Source organism: Melitaea cinxia, chromosome 9 (assembly GCF_905220565.1).
Source record: "Melitaea cinxia chromosome 9, ilMelCinx1.1, whole genome shotgun sequence".
Lineage (NCBI taxonomy): Eukaryota > Metazoa > Arthropoda > Insecta > Lepidoptera > Nymphalidae > Melitaea > Melitaea cinxia.
This window is the reverse complement of record NC_059402.1, coordinates 7,215,622-7,231,089: the sequence shown is the minus strand read 5'-3', so window position 1 is coordinate 7,231,089 and position 15,468 is coordinate 7,215,622. Positions and strand designations below refer to the sequence as shown.

The 15,468-nt window shown below is 30.7% G+C and overlaps 1 protein-coding gene across 1 annotated transcript; it reads right to left on the bottom strand.

Annotated features, from left to right (window-relative positions):
- Positions 1–270: 270 nt before the first annotated feature.
- On the bottom strand, positions 271–1,837 carry LOC123656606. Its single transcript, XM_045592274.1, has 2 exons — positions 986–1,837; positions 271–729 (listed from the first exon to the last, which is right to left on the bottom strand). Exons 1-2 carry the CDS (start codon positions 1,835–1,837, stop codon positions 271–273), a joined length of 1,311 nt encoding a protein of 436 aa, XP_045448230.1.
- Positions 1,838–15,468: the final 13,631 nt, after the last annotated feature.

Below are 15,468 nucleotides of genomic sequence, written 5' to 3'. Positions count from 1 at the left end.
TTTTTTACAAACAACAGAATTTTTATTTCCATTGATAGATGGAGACTGATTCGACAATTTTATAGTCTTTTGTTTTTCATAGCTCTAACTAAATTATATATTAGTGAATATCATATATTCGGCATAAAAAATAAATTTGTTGTAAATGAAGTTTTATATGAAAATCTAACCAATGATATACTTTGTTATAGGTATTAGAAACATTTCATTTTTGTATGTCGACGTAAGGTTAATAAGTAATAAGAAATACGAATTTGTGATTAACATTATTTATTGACATAATAAAGCATCTAATGAATAACCTCTGTTGAAAAACTCGTTAACAACCCCGTTTATTCTTTCCACATAAAATGCTTGATTCTTTGTGTTACAGCCAGAATAACCAGACGGTTCCGATAAATAATATTTCATTTTAGTCATCTTTAAAGCCTCGTCGGTGTCCGCTGTTATTATCTTCATTGATATCAATGTCTCTATTAATCCCAAAACGGAATATTCCCTCAAGTGCTTCTGAAATATTTCCTTAGGATAAATATCGCTTACTTCTAAACTGCACTGTCTTAATACTGCTGACAAAGTTCCATAATAAATATTCAACAGTTGATCGTAATGATTGCAAAGTATTTCTTGATCCGTACTCATATATAAAAAGTATGATATGTCTGTCACCGGTGAAGCATAGCGAACCAACTGATAATCCACAAAAATGACATCCACTGGTCTTTTCCCCTGTAATTGTAAACGATACATTGAAAGGGGACTTACGAGCGAAATTAAAAATTTCATCTCCTTATATATTGCTGTATATAGGTATGAAATTACGACAATCAGTAATACTTATTTAATGTATCCAATAAACTGATATATCAAATTACTCACATGCGCCGTTACTATACTTTTAAATCGCTTATATATACTTTTATTTGCTTTAATTTAAGAATCGAGGTGTCGTTAATAAAAAGAATATAAATAATTAAGGGTATACTGTATTTTTGAAGGTAGGAAAAGAAATATGTGAGTATTTATTAGCACTTAAATACAACATATAATTAATATCGTTTACCTGATATTTGAATAAGAGGTTATTATTCCAGCAGTCTGCGTGACAAATAGTGCTATAATTTCTCACCGGTGCAGTTGATTTACTTAATAGTTCCAAAATGTGCGGCGATATTTCTTCAAGTTTTGCTTTTATTTCTCTATTATCCACGATTTCTAAAGATTCTTTGAAATAGTCAAACAACAACTCTGGTATATTGTCCGGATCGGCATATTGAACATCCTTATCGCATAAATTCCGAATATATTCAAAATCATTCGGCGATGTTTTTTGTAAGACAAATGACAAACCATGTAACTTAGCAAGATTTTTCAAAACAATCGAGGAGTGACTAAAGTCCAACTTACAATATCTACTTAAAAGTTTAAAATCATTGTTAAAATGTAAAACGATTTTTTCCTCATTGTCTTCCGTGTCGGCCAGTATACAGTTTGGAAACTTAATTTTTAAACCTTCAATTATTTCGTAACTTTGCTGAAGTTCTACCAGTCTTGGTACAATATGTCGATAAAAAACACATTCTCTTTGATAAGCTGATCTAAAGTGTATTCTATCTATAGGATTGGAATGCCACTTAATGAGCACTCTTATGTTAACTTTAGCACCTTCTCTCAATCCCTTAATTAAAACACAATGTAGTCCACCGAGAAAACAGTCTATCTCATCTGTGCCAAACACTACCAAATGTTTTATTTTCTTAATATTAATTATATCGGATATTTTACCAATAATATCAACAAGATCCTGATTCAAATTGGATATTTTCCGAACACGCATTATGCGACCGTTTTCGTTACTGATAAAAAATACTAAATATAATCTATACGATATCTACTATATATCTACTCAAAAAGATACTGTCTCAGAGAATATTATCGATGATTGCTTTTAAGTATTACATACTCAAAAGAAAAAACAGGAATAAAACGATCTAGGCATAAGTTTTTCTATCGTAGATAGATTTTAATAAATTAACACTAATTATAATTTAATTTTCTTTATACCTTGAAGAAATTTTTTAAAACAGATAATCTATTAATCTTCTAATTAAACTTGATAAAAAATCAATTTAAAAACCTTAACTGGCTTAATTCTCTAAGAATTTTTTAAAATTGACCTTCTTGTCTATAAGTTAGGATAGAGGTAGAATGAGAAGAATTATTTTATGTATTATTTAAAATTTAACAAAATGTAATAATAGCAATGGCATCTAGCTACGAGTAGCTATTGTTCAGTCCGATACCTTGTAACGTCAATTGGTTGCTCACTGATCCCTTGCTATGCAATTGTCGAATTTCTAAAATATTCTATTTGGATTCGTTTTTTCGGGATTTACATCATGTACCTTTTTATATTTGAGGCTCCGATATTTGGTCACGGAAGAACAGTTCTTCCGTGACCATGGCGCATGCAACTGCGCCGAAATATCGGAGCCTCAAATATAAAAAGGTACATGGTGTAAATCCCGGAAAAACGAATCCAAATAATGTTAACAACCATGGAAATTTAAAACAATATAAAATATTCTACTTCCGAATATCTTTAAATAAAATCACGCTTAAATATAATGTAAAACATGAAAAAAAATTGTGGTTATCAATTAAATATCTATAAAAGTCAATACGTTATCAGAAATATCTGAATGCAGAAACAATCTTTCAACTCCTTGAGACCAACTAAAAGATAAAGAGATATACAGTGACATAGGCATAGTTTCTTTCGTATCGTTTTTATCAGTAACGTGACACTAGAACTAAACAAGTTTCACATTGAGCGTTATCAGCGCAGAACAGGACATGTCCAGACAAGTAGGAGATAAACTAGTCCTCACAATACCTTTTATAATGTTCTCAACGCTTGTCCAACAGCTCCTGTAGAATCTCGTATAAATGTACGAGTACATATGCTTTAACTGGTTTAATGCTTTCAACGTTGAGCGTCATTGTGTTGTACTTTCAAGTGTCAATGCTTCCATTGAATAAATCTTGGTCAGGTGACACAATGTAACTCTCGCAGAACATTCCAGTAATATTTATTCATGATCTAAACTACATTTTTATAAATAAATATAATAATAATTTCGGCAACGTCTGCAAAATATCAATTAATTGACTGGTTTGAAATATAGCATCTGATTTTGCACCAATCAATTTGGTTTAGTGAGATACTATTTTAATATAGAAATGTTCGTTTTATTAACTGACTTCAAAAAAGGGAGAGGTTACTCAATTCAACCGTATATCTTATATATAAAACTAGCTGCTGCCCGCGACGTCGTCTGCGTGAACGCTATACAGCACCAAAAATACCTATGATTATACCTTTTAAAATAACATTCATTTACCCGTTTCTTCTTTACATTTCATATCTACAGAAAAATCTCATAGATAGCGCTGCTTTAAAATTGTCTTGTCTACTTATATTCATTTAATTATGTTTATTTGCTTAGTTACTTATATTGCGTGATTTTTATAGTGTGAAGCTAGTTTATATAGCATGGTTATTAACATAATAACAACAACATTCAAATATGCGTCGTTAGATTACACGTTGTTACAGAATGCGTTGAGGAAATAAAGGTTCACTGCTCGTTCCCGGTAGGTGATAGCATGATAATATGTAGCCTATATGTTGACCCGACTTCTTAATAATATTCGTGCCAAATTTGAAGTAAATCCATGCGGTACTTTTTCAGTTTATCCCGGACATACATACAAACAGACAAACAGACAAAAATTCTAAAAACTATATTTTTGGTTTCGGTATCGATTGTAAATCACACCCCAAGAATTCTTTTAAAAAATATTCAATGTACAGTTTTGACTTTCCTGCCATTTTATTATATGTATAGATTCTCGTGTCATAATGTTAGTTACAATACTCCTCCGAAACCGATGGAAAGATTTTTATGAAATTTTGTGTGCATATCGGGTAGGTCTGAGAATCGGCCAACATCTATTTTTCGTACCCCTAAGTTATAAGGGGTGGGGGATTAAGCGGGTTAATAGCATATATAGCAAAACAACGTTTGCGGGGTTAGTTTATATAATATAAGTTATATAATCAAAAATCGTAGTGACGACTAGTACGTTTGTTAATTTTTTTTTTCGTTTACTTACGTCGATATTATTACTTGTCGATGTAATGGAAGTCGGTTTTTTTCGTTTACTAGCAAACACAATTATAAATATTCGAACTGACTAATGAGTATGGTCTTAAACTAAAACAAAACTAATTTTGTGTTAGTGCCTTAAAAATAACTCAAGGCAAGGCGAATCATCGATACCAACTTCTGTCAGTTTTTCGTGAAACTAAAATGAGGAACTAATTACTTAGTAAAAGTACTGTAAAATTTACTATTTACAAACAACAAGAAACAGTTCACTTGTATACATTTGTATATTAATCGATACAATTTAAATGTTGTCACATTATTTTATAATATGAGCCTATGTTGTACATAAGTAGGGATAGGTTATTAAGTTCATTTGCCTCACAAAATACTTCACCGGCAGGGTCTCGTTTGTTTAGGAAATTTTTGTTCGTAGACGTGGGTCACCTGCCTGTAGGCGCTTTGAATTTGTAATGTCTAAATATACTTTCCCATATACTGTTCAATACAACATCTCCCTCCCGAGACGTGATGAAGGAGCCATAAAATATTTTTACACCGCACTGGGTAGGACTGATAACACGATTTTGGCGTCGGAAATAAGTCTAGACATTCGGGAAATCGACTTTACGTTGTTGTTAATTTTTCAGTTGATGTTACGTTCTGTTTTGTACGATTCTATTTTTTTAATCAGAATATATACATTATCGGAGTATGTAAAAACATAATTTTCATCTTTATGTAGCTATTTTAAACGTCGTTTTCACTTAATTTCAAGATCTGAGTATATTGAATCCGTACAATTTGAATATCATGTACTTTCTAGCTATGTTCTTTGTCGCCTTTAATAGAGTAGTACTAAAGCTTCGCGCAGTGCTCTGAGCAAACAAGAACAAATGCTATACAATATTGTGTATAACGCAAGGACTAACGACTGCGGCAGTTGTATTTACATAATGTCGATGTTGAAAGATAAAATATCAATGTTCTCGAACACAAAAGACCGCGTTTTATATGTAACACGACGACCCTTATGGTGACATCTGCGTTGACCTTTATGGCTACTGCCCCCCCCCACCTTCTATCGACGATATATGGAGGGGTTTACCTAACGCTCTATAGACTAAATATCCTCAATAAATAGCTCACCTTTTGTATAGTATATTATATACTGTACAATCAATTATAAATAAATAAGTAAACAAATAATATTATTTATATTGAAATAATTTATTTTAATAGATATTTGTAACAATTGTCTATTATATGCATTCATCTATACGCAATGTAAAACGTAACGATTTCATAAAATATAAATATATATTTTCAAAAAATCATGCAAACTGTGTCGCGATCCGCTTTGAGAAACTCAAATGCAATACTTGCTTAGTTCTCAAAGCTTTGGGAAATATTTTAGAAGACACGTGAATCATAGCGAACAGTGTTTTGTAAAGAGAAATTTGTTACTTTATAAAATTTCCTTTGACCTCTTATCGAAACTATATCAAACATTGACACAATCCAGTTTTTAAAATACTAGGTTCCTTTAGAGATTTTGCTCGTGTAAATTTTACGATTTTGACTGTTCCGTTTTCTCTCATTAAATTTATATCCTAGGATGATATTGTCAGTGATAAGGTTACATTCTAATGACATAAAAACTTTCAAAATCAGTGTAGTATTTTTGGAACGAAGTTCCTTATGGGGCGGTGCATAAGAGGTACCCTAGCCGGCAAAAAACGTTCGTATAGTCTATGTGTGATGGCTATACAGTGTCTAATGTATTGTCTATTATTATCTTTGCATAGACTGTTATTATCGTTTCAGTTTGCTATTATTATTATATCATTCGATGATTATTATATATACTTTTATAAATCATTGTAAATAAAAGAAACGTGATGAGACTATTTTTTAAAGTAGTTTTTTTTTGATTTTACAATAATTATTTTTGATAATAATTATTTTCTTTACACCTCGAATGGAACTTAAGTAAGGAATTTCGTTCCGATCTGGTGTCCTACGACAACCACACAGTTTTTTTTTTCAGTTTATACATTACATTTTATATTTTAAAAAAGCGTCCTTTCATTTATAACATTAACATACATTATGAAACAAAATGTTAAACACATTTGAAATTTACTTTCGCTATTAAGAGCTATATAAATAAAAATAAATTAAATAAACAATTCTAAAATATCCCCGTAAAATGTATGTGAATACAATTACGTAAACAGTTATGCTGGTATGTATTTATTTCGAAATATGTTACTGGTAATATTAAAGTAAGCCGTCGATTTCTGTTAAAAACTATATTGTATAGCATTTCTGGAAAAAGCGTTGTTGTGATACAAAAAAGGGTAGGTCAAACGTTCAGCAATTTCACAGAATAATACGTCTATTTATCTTAAATAGAGTCCTATCTTGCTATTTTAAAATATTGTCTGAAAGTTAGTAAAACCTTTTAAAAAGACATTCTTATTTAAAGTCACATAACATATTAACTACCTTATAAATTTTCTCGATACACTGAAATAAAAAAGTTGCAAAAATATATTTAATATACTTGAAAAAATACATTTAAATTATAGCTTGTGGTTTTGTGGTTTATTGTAAAAAGTTTAAGTTAAAACTAACAATTACGGTACCCCTCTCACCACAAAACCACCAGACACAAAGAGGTATTAAACAAATTGTTTTTCCGCCATTAACATTATTGCTATTGAAACAACAATTATCCTTCTTAGCGATTTCTCGGCAATCTGCCAGGTTTTATATATTAATCTAATCTAAAGCTGTGCTGTTTGCTCTTCGTTCCAATAAATAATATAGATTATTAAAAGTATTTAACAAAAAAAAAATATTTAGAAAAATAAAAATTCCTTTAGAGTGATCGTATTTTATTTTACAAATTAGGTAGTTATCTACCGTAGTTTTTCGCGAATACATTTCTGGTCTGTGACTATATTTACATGTTAGGCCGACCCTAATTCTGAATACTGTAGATACATTTCTAATGGTAAATGATTAAAGTATGTTCAATATTACCAGGGTTTAACCACAGAAATTAGAATATACAATACTAGCTTATCCAACAAACGTTGTCCTTTTTAGCGAACTGTCAAACATAAAAAATTTAAATCGTTTTTTTTTTTTTGATATGGACGTATTACATAATTATATAATTGACTTAAATATTATTTTCGCTATCGTCGAATAAAAGACGTTCGTGATTGTGTCTTGGGCGATTTTTTTTTAATAAATACATACACCGACCCAGTTTATCTTCCCTTGCACTGCCTAGTGCGGTGCTAGGGGTGCATTAGGCCGGGGTGCGTATCGATTGCCGCCCGCACCCTACGATATTACTGCACCCCTTTCATTACACTTGCAATACTCGCTTTAGATGTCAGATTGTTTTTAATGTAATGTATGTCCATTACAAGAGTACAATTGTTTTATTTTATTTTAAACTTTTTTGGATGTTACTATGCTAAAATAATAACATATAAGAAATGTCGTGATTTTTGTGATGTTTAATTTACGAAATATATATATAGATGTATATAAATTAAGGCCAAACCTTTAATTCAAAGATTCATTCTTGTATAACCTAAAAAGTATCAATTAAATACTAACCTATACCAATATAACAAATAAATAACAAGTCAGTCCATCTTGGATCGATTATATTTATTAATGTAATATTATGTAATTTTTGTTATATAGTGAAACATAAAACAAATCATAAACAAATAAATGTGTCAAATGAAAAAAAATAGGAAAAGATACTTAATTATTTTTCAATAATTAAACTATGTTGTCTGAGTAAAAAAATAATATAAATCTTTCAGAACAAAATATATGAAAATAATTTTGATTTGGACTTATAAAAGAAATACAAAAAGTTCCCTTTGAATATATAGTCTATTTTTATATTAAAGCAAATATATATGAGCAATTTCATCATTTAAAATGTTCATTCAGAACAAGATGCGCTCATTACACATAATATTTATATTTAACTTTAATACGTATTTATTTATTCATCATTACAGCCTATACAGTCCACTGCTGGACATAGGCCTCCACGAGTTTACGCCGAAAATAACGTGAACTCATGTGTTTTGCCCATAGTCACCACGCTGGGCAGGCGGGTTGGTGACCGCAGTACTGGCTTTGTCGCACCGAAGACGCTGCTGCCCGTCTTCGGCCTGTGTATTTCAAAGCCAGCAGTTGGATGGTTATCCCGCCATCGGTCGGCTTCTTAAGTTCCAAGGTGGTAGCGGAACTGTGTTATCCCTTAGTCGCCTCTTACGACACCCACGGGAAGAGAGGGGGTGGCTAAATTCTTTAGTGCCGTAGCCACACAGCACATTTATTTAATTATTTATTAAATTTATTTATTATTAATTAATTATTTATTAAAAAACACTAATTATCCATAATATTTTCTTTAAAAAAAATAGCCAAGTATTTGATTTATCTTTGCATCGATTTATATCCGTTCTAAAAATAGTCCATGAACGATGACGGATGCGCCACAATACGGCCAGCTACCGCACAATTGTCGGACTCGCTGCTCCATTCCAACACTAATCTAATAAATCAAACGCCAAACACCTCTTAGGGACGGATTAAAATAACTTAAATTATATAGGAACATATAAATATATTTTGGTGGTATGTAAAAAACGTTTCAGCCAGTGACATCCCATTGCTATACCCATAGGCTTCTTTGGACGTTGCTGAAAAATATACATAATTTTTAAGAAATTGCGAAACATCTTTGTCAAAATTATAAGAAATACACTTCTCTTGAAGTTGACCAAGCAAACGTAATACTGAAATTGCAACACAAAGTTTTCTCATATAAACTTTTAATACCTTCATTCGTGTAAAGTCACTCGCTTAGCGGACAGGAAATATGAAACTAAAACGATATGTTCATACTTAATCCGCTTACATTCATAACACTTGCGCCAGAACGCCCTTGGATTTTAATCCAATCTTTTAAAGTATTAGCAACATGTGCTTTGATCTTTAATATAATTTCGTTATATTTATATTTTTACGTAAAGTAATTTAGTTTAATAAATAAACTATGTACATACAAGCAATGCTTGTAAATATATTGTTTTTAAGTAGAATTTGTGGCTTTCACTGATCCAAAAGAAATAATTTAAGTTAATTTAAATGTCATTGTGTACATATTGTTTTTTTTTCATACATACCCATTAACAAATAATACATAATAGCAATAATAAATATTAGACTACAAAGCATTAAAATTTATGAATTATGTAGGAATATCAAATTGAATATAGATCGAGATAGTAGATCTAAGTATATGATATATGAATTTCGGCTGTATACCTCCACGCATTCCTGAGAAAAAGGGTCTTGACAGACAGATGGACAACAAAATAATCCTATAAGGGTTCCGTTTTTTCCTTTTGAGGTACAAAACCCTAAAAATAAAAAATAACTATTTCAATCTAAACTTTAAGTCATGTTTAAAGAAACGTGTGATATTTTATTGAATACACTTGTAGTTTCATTGTGTCATATAAAACTATACTTAACGAAGTTGAACTGACATTGTGAGTTACAACCCTATTTTATCGATGTGGACAGGTCAGGGAGCTCGCCCGAGGTTTCGCCGCTAAAATTGCAGGCCATCGTCAACGAGCATTTAAAATGTCATTTCCAAAGCAATTTAACCATTTTTATTTTCTGAACTGTAAATGTTTCGTTGGGCTTTGTATACTATGTACAGCTGGAAAACGTTTTAGTATCAGTGTAAAAGTAACATATATATAATTTATTTATATTCCATAATTATTTTAAACATATATTTTTATATCATCAATTTTATTATATTTCAAGTATTTGTCTTCTATAAAGTAATGAATTGATGTAAAAGCTATTAAATTTTTACCTACTTAATATGTAGTAAGCTGCCACGAAACAGACAAACTAGGTCAACCACGTCAGCCTACAAAATTGTTCCTACACGAAATACTTTGTCATACGAATGAAACATGCACATTTACGGGCATAAAATATGACATGCTGTAAAATGCAACGATCCAATGTAAATAAAAAATAAAATAGTTCAAACTCATACAAAATGTATCTGGCCAAAAAAAGAAAATGGAATAAATACAACACAATATGTATTTCATTTATCAAATTTTTTTTATTATTATATTATTTTAATTTTAAATAAATATTATTTTATGTGTTTATAATTTGTAACGTATTGTATTTTGTACATATTTACACAGTCGTTCCAATCCTTCTAATAAAACAATAGTAAAAGTTGTGATGATAAATGTGACTGCATATAATTATAATAGTCGAATATTTGTTCATCTTTCAGGCACAGACGCTAGTATAGGTACTGAAAATTTACTATTTAACACAACTTTGCCACGTGATTAAAAAACACTGGTAAAATTACGAAGAAAAGTCTATAGTATTATAATACGAGAAAGATTGTCTAAAATACAATTTATATGTTTCACCTAAAAAGCAAAAATTCCTTATTTTACTGAATGATTTTTTAAATCTCCTAATTACAAAGTACCTAAAGAATAATAAACGTCTGTCTCATTTTTGATAAAAGGCGAATCTTCACAATACGTACTTTGAAAGAGATGCGGGCGATCAGGAACAATTTACTGAACAATACGTGTTCCAATTGGTGCAAAGTAGTTAGTTCCGTAACGTTCTGCCTACGTCTTATGTAAGATATTTGTCTTTGAAGAACAATAATGAAGATGAAAAAGAAAAATATACAAGCATATTTTTATAATACTAGAAAATATTTGTCTAGCACATTGTTATTGTGTATTATTCCAAAAATCTAAACTATCTTTGCTATGTATAAACTACCTATTTAATTGTTTGTAAAGGAAGATAGGCTATTACATAAAAACATACATCAACATGCCTATAAAATGTTATTTCACATAAATAATGAAAAAATTTGGCTTCTACTTTGGGAGGTTTGTGTCAGCAATGAACAGCAATCGGCTAAAGTATTAATTTTAACATAAAATCCGGTACAAATTTGGATATCTATACCATTATTGTAACTTGTACTTATCATACCAGAATTTAGAATTTAATGCAAATGTCCTGTTCCTTACTTCAGAATTAATTCACCTAGTTTTTCAACAGCAATGTTGGAAAATTAAATTAATCGAAAAATTTCACGAATTATTTTATGAAGTTACTTTAAAATATACTAAAACTAGCGGACCCGGCAGACATCCTGCCCGGAAAACAGCTACCAAATTTGATTACTTATATACCGATAGTAGCGCCACCTACCGGGTGCAATTGAGATAAAAACTACCCTATCTCCTAAGTTGAACCAAAATTGCAGAAGCTTACAAAATTTTAGAATAATTGGTTCAGTAGTTTCGGAGTTAAATACCGATAGCAGCGCTACCTACCTGGTCAAATTGAGATAAAAACTACCCTATCTCCCAAGTTGGACCAAATTTTCAGATGCTCACAAAATTCGATAAAAATTGATTCAGTACTTTTATAGTTACAAACCGATAGCAGCGCCACTTACCGGCTCCAATTGAGATAAAAACGACCCTATCTCCCAAGTTGGACCAAAATTGCAGAAGCTTACAAAATTTGAGAAAAATTGGTCCAGTAGTTTCTGGAACATACATCGTGACACGAAATTTTTATATATATCTTATACTATTAAACGAGCAATTCTTGTATATATATATATAATCTGGATCTCGGAAACGGCTCCAACGATTTTCATAAAATTTAGTATATAGGGGGTTTCGGGGGAGATAAATATATCTAGCTAGGATTCATTTTCAGAAAATGTCGTTTTATCCCTGTTTTTAGGGAGTGAAAAAAATATCGTTAGAATACGAAGGTAAATTTCGCATCTGTCAAGTTAGTTGCAATAGCTCGGTGGGAAATCGGCCGGTCGGGATCAACCGAGAAGATCATGGTTCAAATCCCCATGTCCCTGATCAATTATTTTTTCTTTTTTTTCTAATTGCACTCTTTTTTTTTATTTAAATAGGCATTTCTTATTTTTTATTATTATGACAGTAAAATCGAAAAATATTATTCATATTTTATCATTATTATTTTTTAATTATTTTTTATTTTTGATTATTTATTTTTATTTATATTTGTTATTATTTTCGGTAAAAAAAACATTTCATTTCAAATTGAAAAATATATATCTTTGAGAAATTTGAGCGCGCCCACGCTCACTCTAGCTTCCTAACTTCCCTCAGGGTACGCAAATCATTCGCTTCCAGAACATTTACGCATATGCACTGGTCGCTTTTCTCTAGAGCGCTGACCCCATGCGACCACTTACGTGATTTTTTTTTGCGGAGGTAAGTTTTTATTTTTATGTTTCTACTTCGTTTATATTCGTAAATTGGTAATTTTTTATATTAGTATATATGTATTTATATACCGGCTATTAAATTTACCTATTTTTGTGTTTATTTGCACAGACTTTTTCTTTTATTTTCAATTTATTGATTTTTTAAGTGGCTAATAATAGGTAGTTATTGGAATGGCTGGAGGTGGCCGACGATGAGCAAGATGTTGCTAGTTCTGCTTCGGAAGACAAATTAGTAAACGGCAACGCTGTGAATAGTTCCCATGATTCTGGTAGTAAAATTGAAGAGTTCGCAGATAGTCAAGTTATATCATCTGAATCATCGGCGGCAAAAATGATGTCGATTGCAATGAACAACTTTGCACTTGTTATAATTTTGGAAGAGAAGTAGAAATCTGGCTATATTTTTTCATCTTCTAAAGTTATCTGGCATCAACGCATTTATCATACTCAAATCGAATGTTAATAAGAATATTACACATACAAGACAGATTTTTTTTTTTAATTAGCAGCAGCACCTATAGAAAGTCACTAAAAGCATCGTATTAGCAGCTTTCTGTCCCTGCGTCAACAAAAAAATGGCTCCGTGAAGCACATGATATGAAAAAGACGGTGCATCAGTCAATATCTAAGCGCGGACGTTGCTCATTGTATCCTAGGAAGAACGACAAAAAAGTGCCAACCAAATGTCATAAGTGTTGTAAATTTGTTTCTCAATAACACTTTAGAGTATACTGCGTCGATTGCAGATAAAAAGAATCGGCTAATGAGACTTAATTATTTTTTTTTAAATAAGCGAATCGGCTAAGTCACAAATTATGTAGTTTTAGGAGTAGTTAGAAGTTTGTCATTTTTTGTTTAAATTTTAAGTCAGAGCTATATTTGTGTTTATTAAAGTTAATGATAATAAAGAACACTAATATTTTATATAATCCAATCATTGTTTTATTTATTTCATACACTCCTTTTTCAATCTTGTTTTTGGGGTCACTCGAGACCCCATGCGACTAATTGTGTGATTTTCTTAATGCGCCTAATTAAGGGTTAAATCAACAATGTATTTAAGGTATTTAATTAGATGAGGATTAATGCTGTATTGGTTAAAATCGCTTTGAAAATTAGCCATTATTTGTCAGCGGAAAAAATGTAATTATTTACGACATCACATTAGAAACCTCAAAAATAACAGTATTTCTCCACTATTTAATGGATGTTATTATACATATAAACCTTCCTCTTCAATCACCTTATCTATTAAAAAAAACCGCATCAAAATCCGTTGCGTAGTTTTAAAGATTTAAGCATACATAGGGACATAGGGACAGAGAAAGCGACTTTGTTTTATACTATGTAGTGATATATATATATATATATATATATATATATATATATATATATATATATATATATATATATATATATATATATATATATATATATATATATATATATATATATATATCGCACATTCGGTGCAACAAAGTCAAAACAGCTCATTTCTTAATTTTACAGGAGAGGACATTTAATTTTTTTTTTCGCTTTTACTTCCTCATTTCTGGATTATGGTAGGTTTGAAATCTTTATAAAATTAATAGTTTATTTTCTTTGCTATAGTTTAAAAATCTTATATTGAACTAGCGACCCGCCCCGGCTTCGCATGGGTTCAATGCTGATACTAAATATACTACAGAATGTCTTTATTTATAGTATGAAGCTAGCTTATGACATGGTTATTAACATAATAATAATATTCAAATATGCGTCGTTAGATTACACGTTGTTACAAAATGCGTTGAAGAAATAAAGGTTCACTGCTCGTTCCCCGTAGGTGATAGCGTGATAATTTGTAGCTTATATGTTGACCCGATTTCTTAATAATATTCGTGCCAAATTTGAAGTAAATCCATGCAGTACTTTTTGAGTTTATCGCGGACATACATACAGACAAACAGACAAACAGACAAAAATTCTAAAAACTATATTTTTGGCTTCGGTATTGATTGTAGATCACACCTCAAGTATTCTTTTAAAAAAATATTCAATGTACATTTTTGACTTTCCTATCATTTTGTTATATGTATTGATTATCAAAAAGTCCTAATAAAAGACATAACAAAAAAACTTTGTGTGTGACTTTGTTGCACCAAAGGTGCGGTATATATATATTGAGTTTCCTTCAGCCGAATTGAGTAACCTCCTCCTTTTTTGAAGTCGGTTAAAAAAGACTTCATCCAAATTTAGTATATAGGGGGTTTCGGGGGAGATAAATATATCTAGCTAGGATTCATTTTCAGAAAATGTCGTTTTATCCCTGTTTTTAGGGAGTGAAAAAAATATCGTTAGAATACGAAGGTAAATTTCGCATCTGTCAAGTTAGTTGCAATAGCTCGGTGGGAAATCGGCCGGTCGGGATCAACCGAGAAGATCATGGTTCAAATCCCCATGTCCCTGATCAATTATTTTTTCTTTTTTTTCTAATTGCACTCTTTTTTTTTATTTAAATAGGCATTTCTTATTTTTTATTATTATGACAGTAAAATCGAAAAATATTATTCATATTTTATCATTATTATTTTTTAATTATTTTTTATTTTTGATTATTTATTTTTATTTATATTTGTTATTATTTTCGGTAAAAAAAACATTATTCATATTTTATAAATATGTAATTCGTAAATATGATGTTCAAAAAAACACGATTTGTTGGAGCGCCTATCAGTTCTGAGAAGCAATTACTCTCAATCTTGTGATTGTGTGTGACACGCGTTGGCGCAACGGTTACGCCATGGATTGTACCTGTTGCGCTGGCGGTTGCGGGTTTGATCCCCGCACGTGACAAAAATTTGTATTATACATATGGCCATACAGGTGTTTGCCGTGGTCTAG

Excerpts from the sequence above, each read along its gene's own strand:
- LOC123656606 (XM_045592274.1), bottom strand. The coding sequence starts at position 1,837 with ATGCGTGTTCGGAAAATATCCAATTTGAATCAGGATCTTGTTGATATT. Across the intron at positions 730-985 it reads TTCCTACCTTCAAAAATACA|GGGAAAAGACCAGTGGATGT; the intron begins GTATACCCTTAA and ends TTACAATTACAG.